Genomic DNA, 8599 nt, shown 5'->3' with positions numbered 1-8599 from the left:
AAAGGTGAGGAAGCCTCTATTCACGTTACGTAAACATGAATCAGCTACTATAAAAAAAATCAGCCAGCAATGTATGAATACATTATAGGAAGATGCTAGAATATGGGGTGTGTTTATTCCACGTGTTTGTGGGATGGTCTATTTCCATTGCTAGTAGCTGGAAAGTTCATGGATAGTTGTGATACAATCACATTCACCTTTGGTCAGTGAGGTGAAAGTGTCCATGGATAGATATGGCAGAAATGTGACCCTCCTATTTGTGGTTTCTATTGGTTCAATTCTAATTGCTTCAGGGACAGACCGAGAGATTTTGGACTCCAAGGTGACAGACCCTCCAAGTGTCCCTATGTTCCAGAGACAGTCCCAGATTTACAGAAGCCATCCCAGTTTCCAAGTTGATCCCAGAACCTCCCTCTTTCCCTTAGGATGTCCCTATTTTCATTGGAGAAATGGAATTGTGTGACCCCTGAGCCAAGGAGATAACTATACAACCTTTAGAAAACATCTAAAGGTAGCCCTGTATAGAGAAGCATTTAATTTTTTAAAAGTTTACTTTGGGTGGTTTCCAATGTATATAAAAACAGAGTGGCTGGGCTGGGGCAACCCAGTCAGATGGACGGGGTCTAAATGTTGTCGCTGTTGAATAGGATGTCCCTATTTACATCAGATAAACATTGGAGGGTATAAGATGAGGGGCAACTGACTGAGGTGCCATGAAAGGGAAGCAAACTGTTGGCTATTTAGCTTATTACCATTGCCATGTTGATGCCGGGGGGGTGGGGGGTGGTAGAGGCACTTGTGGTATTTTCAACCACAGATGTCTAAATAACTTGCCTTGCCATGAGTACTGTTGCTGGGAAAGCTACTTCCTGTTGCACCTCAAGTAGTGAAATGTTGTAGTCTGACCCTGCTGATGGAGATCACACACATAGGGGACTTTCCAGGGAATACTTTCCTTAGGTCCCCCAATCTCTCAATCCTGGAGCTGGCCCTATGCCAAAGGCCGCTTGCTGGTGTGTGTCTGTTTCAGGCTGTTCAGAAGTGGGTCAAATGTTAAAAGTTTGTTTAGAAGATCAAAAGAATCGAGTTGCTTAAATGCTAAGGGACAAGCAACTTTAAATCATATAAATCCATATTAAGACTCTTATGCAAATGTAATCTGCAGTGGAAAGCACTGTTATTAATGTCTTGTTTTAATTATTTCTCTGCTTTACCACATTTGCTGTTGCTACATTAAGCCAACTCCCATATATTGTGTAAAAGATCCATTGCACTATTCTTTTAAAGCTGGTATCTATTTATTTTCCAGGATTGTATCAGGTAAGAAGGGGCAGGGAATGGATGCTAGCAAAACTAAGCAGAACACAGCTACGCTTAAAGAGTACAGTAGTTCCACACATTTTATCTATCACTAGGGGGCTCCAGCTGCTTACTTCTTACATCATAGCCAATGTTATCAGGTATCAGAGTAGACCAATATTCTTTTTAAAAAAGAGTATTCTTATTACTATTTTTAAAAGAATTTTTTATCACATACAAAACAACATCGCTTCAAACATACCAACCACAATGTTTTAGAAGATCAGATCACATTGCTGTAGTTTAGAGGCTAGACCAAGGTTGCTTCTACACTGTTTCAAATCTTATTTAATCACTCACTGCATGCCGTTTTTAAACTACCGGTAACTCTGAAGGCATCATTATGTGCATCATTATGCTTAGAGGATATCCTGGAGGAAATGCACTTTGTATTTTCAAATCTAAGGAGGGAAAGTAACCCTCTTTCTTATGCCTGTTTAGAAATTGGGGTTGCCAACCTTTGAGGGCCTGTGAGCCAACTTTGCAGTTTTAGAGTGTCATGCTGCTTCTTGCCCTCTCCCCTACAGCTGTCTCCCCCCATCACCACTAGGCACAATAAGAAAACACACACATGCACACTTCATTTCCCCAAAGACTCTGAGTAAAAGTTGGATACAGAATAATTAGAACAGCTCATCTTGAATTCACATTGTGTTACAAGGAATCCTCACTCAAACCACCATCAAATTAAAGCTTTCCGTGGCAGACTGCACAGTAAAAATCACAGATCTAGGACACATGTCTGAGAAAAAGGTAGGAAGCCATTTTATACCAAATAAGACCAATGGCCTGTCCAGCTGTGTATTGTCTTCAATGACTGACTGTGCCTCTCCAGGATTTCAGACAGTCTTTCCCAGCCCTAACCTGGAGATACAGGGGGTTGAACCCAGTACCTTTTGCATGTGCTTCACCACTGAGTGATGGCCTTTCCCCAAGACAAGCCAAGTTCCTACTTACAGATAAAAGACAGCAGTTGTACGTAAAAATGATCATCAGCCAAAGATGTCAAATGATGGCTTATTAAGCATTCTACCACAAGTCTAAAAACAAAGGAGGAAATTTCAGTTTCTCCTGATCATAGCTCAGATTTCTGTTTGCTATTTCAAAAGTCTGAAATCATGGTTCTTATTGAGTGTGTGTGTGTGTGTGTGTGTGTGTGTGTGTGTGTGTGTGTAAAACCACTTTGAGTGTTCTTAAATATATACTCAAGCGGTGTATACATTTTATGAAATGAATATACATTATATATACAAATATTGCTTTAGGTCTGCATGAAATGCTACCCAACAGGCTTTACTTTATGATGAACAGCCTGTAAATAAAAAAGTTTCTAGTTCTCAGTGACAGCAGTCTAGAAATATTGGCTGATAAGTGAACGCAGATTAGGCAGCAGCAGCAAACTATTTTAACAACAGACAGTTTCACAAAAAGGTTTTGTGTGGGAACAAAAAGAGGAAGAAAGAATTAAAAGTTGTTTGACAGCAGAAAGTTATTTATAAAGCTCTCCCTATGCCCTGCACAGAGACTTCCGTTTAAAAACCTATTGTGACTTGAGACCCGGGGGGGGGGGCGGGGCGGTGTGTGTGTGGAAACCACTTGCCACCTACAAAGCTGTAAATGAAACTCTTACCCATGAGCTATAGTAACGGAAAAGAAGTGTTACATAAGAAGCTTTTAAGGCAGCCAAATGCCTGTGCAACATTTCTGCACACCATTGCAAGCTTTCCACAGTCCTTGCCTTAAGGAGCGAGCAGCTTAGTTCTTCAAGGTAAGTGAGAACTAGATTATACCATATACAGTACAGATTATTTTTTCTTGTGTGTGGATTGGGTTATCTGCTGTGTGTCTCCAATGTACACGCTTTATGATGCTGCCTGTAAGGATTTCGATCTACAGTCTAAACTGCAAATGAAACCAGTTTAACTGAAGAACTTGGGTGGAAATTAAATGCGTCTTATCTTATTGAGTGAAACTTACCCAGTGGGTTAAGGCTTTCAATGGTTCTCAGAATGCTAATTACTTTACTGAAGTATGGCATCCATTTATAACCTCCTCAAATGAAAACACTGTCATCTTGGACCCACCGCATACACTTGGTTGGTTATGGAGCAATGTGCTTCATGGTTGAAGCCGTCTTGTACTAATTGAGTGGGGAGGGGGTAATTTGTTATTGTTGAGTGGATTTAATTTTGTAGCATGCATTTACAAAAATGACAGATGCTTTTATAAGTGTCAAAAATATAACTGAAATTGAACTTAAACCATATACAGTGGTACCTCGGTTTATGAACACAATTGGTTCCGGAAGTCTGTTCATAAACTGAAGCGTTCATAAACTGAAGCGAACTTTCCCATTGAAAGTAATGGAAAGTGGATTAATCCGTTCCAGACGGTCCGCGGAGTAACCGTTCATAAATTGAAGCGAACTTTTCCATTGAAAGTAATGGAAAGTGGATTAATCCGTTCCAGATGGGTCCGCAAAGTACTTAAACTGAAGTGTTCATAAACTGAAACATGGGTGTAATTGGTTCCGGAAGTCTGTTCATAAACTGAAGCGTTCATAAACTGAAGCGAACTTTCCCATTAAAAGTAATGGAAAGTGAATTAATCCGTTCCAGATAGGTCCACGGCGTTCGTAAACCGAAAGTTCGTAAACCGAGGTGTTCATAAACCGAGGTTCCACTGTACTAAGAGAAGGATAGACCGAGGAACTATAATACGCTGCCTTCATAGAGACTGTAATTGACCAAACCCACCCTTTATTTCATATAGATGTAATAGGTCACATACACAGCTATAGTTGACTAACTCTGACTATGCAGTAAGACATGCACCAAGATTTATGCTCTCCAATATTTTCCTATAGTGCATAACAGCAGAGTAATAGTAGGTGGACAATACTACAGTATTGCATTTCTAGTCAGCTCTACACAAGCTATGCAGATGATGTTTTTGAATGTCCTTTCCTCTATGCACTCTTCCTATGCAGAGATCCATTATCTCTAGGAAGAGTAGCTGTAGGCAATGGGTGTGAATATCTGGGCAACATCCCTCCAACTGTAAAAAAAGGGGGGGGTGTTATAAAGAAATAGTTTAAGAACCCGAAACCCCAAAATAAAAAGAGCAGAACTTCTCTGCTGTTATTCACAAAGTTGCCAGGAACATTTTGTAATTCTCCTCCCCCTCGCCCCCGCCACCAAAAAAACCTCATTGCTGTTTGGTTCTGTGCCTTTCTTAAATAGCATAAATAACCTGTTTCCCTGAAACCACTGTCATTTTCTCTCTTAACTAACAGCCTTCCAACTTACACTTGAAGCATGATGTTCAACTGTTTCCTAAGCCCTGTAAACATCTGTAGGATGAAAGAGAACAAACAATCCATTATGTATTCTCTGATGTCAAACTTTGTGGCATTTCTTGTTTCTTGCCATTTGTATGTTAACATAAGCTCTGATCAGAATGTGAAAGAAAAGTATGTGGCTAGGTCATAATATGCAGCCTACTCACCTCCGACATAATTTTCCTCAGCTTTTTATACTTCCCTTTTTTCTAGATCCCTAGAACCTTTCAGGGTGAGGGCTGTAGTTCAGTGATAGAGCCATGCTAAACTTCCATGATTTTCCATTTTAAGGAGGCTGCAAATGCTCCCCCCCCCCAAGAAACAAATGAGCACTAAACTTATGCTCCATTCCATTCCATTAGTTGTCAAAAAGTGGCTTTTACATATTATGAAAGCTCAAATATAATGTGCAAAATAACAGGGACATGTCAGGAAATCAGAATCAGCTGCAGTGTGAATGCAAATGAAAAGGTTCCAAGAGCTCTGGCCAGGTAGTAGATTAATTTTTAGAAAGTTTTAAGTTGAGAATAATAAGACAAATTCCAGTAGCAATCCAGTTTTTAGAAATTCCAGGACAAGGCCCTGTTTCAGTTTATTCTTCATCAAATCTAATAATAATAATAATTTATTATTTATACCCCGCCCATCTGGCTGGGTTTCCCCAGCCACTCTGGGCGGCTTCCAACCGAATATTAAAAACAGTACAGCATCAAACATTAAAAACTTCCCTAAACAGGGCTGCCTTCAGCTGTCTTCTGAAAGTAGAATAGTTACTTATTGCTTTGACATCTGCTGGGAGGGCGTTCCACAGGGCGGGTGCCACTACTGAGAAGGCCCTCTGTCTGGTTCCCTGTAACCTCACTTCTCGCAATGAGGGAACCGCCAGAAGGCCCTCGGTGCTGGATCTCAGGGTGAATGGTGGGGTGGAGACACTCCTTCAGGTATACAGGACCGAGGCCGTTTAGGGCTTTAAAGGTCAGTACCAACACTTTGAATTGTGCTCGGAAACGTACTGGGAGCCAGTGTAGATCTCTCAGGACCGGTGTTATGTGGTCCCGGCGGCCACTCCCAGTCACTAGTCTAGCTGCCGCATTCTGGATTAATTGCAGTTTCTGGGTCACCTTCAAAGGTAGCCCCACATAGAGCGCATTGCAGTAGTCCAAGCGGGAGATAACCAGAGCATGCACCACCCTGGCGAGACAGTCTGCAGGCAGGTAAGGTCTCAGCCTGTGTACCAGATGGAGCTGGTAGACAGCCGCCCTGGACACAGAATTAACCTGTGCCTCCATGGACAGCTGTGAGTCCAAAATGACTCCCAGGCTGTGCACCTGGTCCTTCAGGGGCACAGTTACCCCATTCAAGACCAGAGAATCCTCCACACCTGCCCGCCTCCTGTCCCCCCAAAACAGTACTTCTGTCTTGTCAGGATTCAACTTCAATAGTTTCATAGTTTCAAGGTCAAAGTGTACCATTCATGTTTTTCATGTGTGAATGCAGGCAAAGCTTCACAAACCCCACCCCACTCTGGAATTAGTGTGCATTAATGACCTAGAATTTATCCCAATCTGTTTGATGTTTCTTATCTCCCTAGTAGTCGGTAATGGTTTCAGTTGTACTTTACACACTTATGTCACTTGCTGTTTGCTCCTGTTATACCATTCCCTTACCTGCCACATTGTGCTTCATGCTAGCTCTTTTTGTTTTCCAGTTCTAGAGGATGTTGTCAGAAGGGTACCTCTGTATAATTCCTTATCATGATCTTATGAATTACAAGCTCACTTGCAACCAAGGAGAAGAGGCAGTACATGAGATGAGGTCTTTGAATGGTATCACCTATGACTCAACAGAGGAAACACAGGACAGAAATCTCTTTTGGAGGTGTAAGTCTGTTGGCAAGTTCATCTTCTCTGTTTGTTCCAATGAAAACAGAAACAGTAGAAGGCAGGTGGATACGCAGACTCCAAATCCAGTATTGGAAAGGCAAATATCTCCAGCTGTGGAAATCTGTACAGGACCTGCTATAAACAGAGACACTTACCTAGTTCCACCTTCTTGTAAAAGCATTTGCAAGAATTACAATGACCTGCATATTGCTGGTGACCAGGTACTGCCTATGAGTTCAGTTAAAACAGATTTTACCTATGACAGTGGGATAGGTCCATTCCTGGAGTCATCAGAGATCCCACCACCCATGGAATCCATATCAATTCCACCTGCTGAGGTCCCTCGCAAGCCAACCAACAGGTATTCTTCATGCTGGAGAGTGGCCAGCATCATGCAACACCAGCAACCCCTCTCAAATTCACTACTGAATAACTACTTGGAGGAGAAGGTGGTAGAGCTGTACAAGCAGTATATCATGGATGGCATGGGTAGCAGTGCATCCCCTACTCAGATCTTGGCATCGGAATTCATAATGACCAATGTAGATCAAATCAGCACGAAGCTATCACAAGAAAGGAACATGAAGACCACCCAAGCCAAGGATATGGTCATTAACTGCCTATTGCGACTAGCCAGTGGGAAAATCTCCACTGAAATGAGCACTCCTAGTCTTCACATTTCCCAGTTTAGCACTGTGACTAAATAAATAAAGTCTGCAAGTCCTAGACAGAAATCTGAGATTCCCCCCCCAATGTAAATGCTTTATGCTTCCTTCCAATAATCCTACTTCCACATTTCCACATTTTATTAACTCAAATGTGGATGTTGTCCCATTGCATTGTACTGTTTTTTTTATCCTAATGAGAAGGAACATTGGCCCTGTTGCCTTGGGAATGGGGACCATTTTGTATCTACCTCCCTTCACCAAGCAGCAGCAGGTTGGAGGAATGGTGGCTTCAAGCAGGCATGAAGAAGAGCGTTGTTTCCCCATTGGAAGATTTTCCAATTAAAAATTAAACCTCATGGGAATTCAGCACAGTACTAATTCTAAATATCCCTTTTAGTGTGCAATTATTTTCCTCTCTTCCCAATACCTTGAGCCACCAAGTGCATTTCAACCCCCTTATTGGGTTTTAATGTACCTACTGTATGTGCTGTTTTTGTCTGTCTGCTTGGGTGGCTTTAAGTCACTTTTGTTTGCCCTGGCAATATAAAATGACTAACAAATTTAATAAGCCAACAAACAAACAAACAAACCATTGTGTAGATGACTGTGTGTCTGCCAGGTGGTGTAGGAGTACACAACACCCCCTATCCCAGTGCCTATACTGTCCTTGCTTTTCCCATCACACCTTGAGAACTCCAGAAATTGCCAGAGGGGCCTATAGAGCATCTGTGGATCCTGATTGCTTGAACTCCTGATTCTGCCTGAGACAGCTTTTAAAAAAATGATGGTATTTCCTTGCCCACTCTCTCTTGTTTACATTCCTATTACTTGTATTCTCTCCCCCTGTGCCCTGTGGAACTCCTGGTCCCTCGTGTTCCTTAGCCACTCTTGCTTATTGCAACTAAAGCTAACGTATGTCTAATTGAAACAACCACATATTGTCCCCTTGCCTCCCTACCCCTACCTCCATTTCTCTTCCATTTTAGACCATAGGCTCTTCCCACCTCACTGTGTCATATCTGATGATGAGGATTGATGGTAACTGGTTTGACTTGACTTGAAATTTGCATTGCACTGGGTATCAATTGCCATAGGTCTTTGCCACTTGAACAAAAAGAGAAACTGGATTAGTTTTCTTTTTTTTTATGTCATCAACAAATAAACTTTTACCACTAGTGGTCCAGTGAATGAAATGAAAATGTGATTGTGTTGAAGCTCAGATAAGTATCTATATATATAAAAATGTAGGCATTGCGCGCGCGGAGGTCACAGCCTTTCTCTGTAACTGCTGAACCGTAATGTAACTAATTTGGCCACAATGTTCCATGCCCAACAGGGAGGGATCTAGC

At 41.8% G+C, this 8599-nt stretch overlaps 1 protein-coding gene across 1 annotated transcript; it reads left to right on the top strand.

Annotated features, from left to right (window-relative positions):
• The first annotated feature begins 2977 nt into the window (after window positions 1–2977).
• On the top strand, window positions 2978–8397 carry TASL (TLR adaptor interacting with endolysosomal SLC15A4). The gene is made up of 2 exons (XM_035116453.2): window positions 2978–3127; window positions 6408–8397. The coding sequence occupies exon 2, from the start codon at window positions 6417–6419 to the stop codon at window positions 7287–7289; it is 873 nt and encodes a 290-aa protein (XP_034972344.2). The 5' UTR covers window positions 2978–3127; window positions 6408–6416; the 3' UTR covers window positions 7290–8397.
• Window positions 8398–8599: the final 202 nt, after the last annotated feature.

This window comes from Zootoca vivipara, chromosome 4 (genome assembly GCF_963506605.1).
Source record: "Zootoca vivipara chromosome 4, rZooViv1.1, whole genome shotgun sequence".
NCBI classification, from domain to species: Eukaryota; Metazoa; Chordata; class Lepidosauria; order Squamata; family Lacertidae; genus Zootoca; species Zootoca vivipara.
Note: the sequence above shows the minus strand (reverse complement) of the source record. Positions and strands in the feature narration are given on the sequence as shown.

Excerpts from the sequence above, each read along its gene's own strand:
- TASL (XM_035116453.2), top strand. The coding sequence starts at position 6,417 with ATGTTGTCAGAAGGGTACCTCTGTATAATTCCTTATCATGATCTTATG.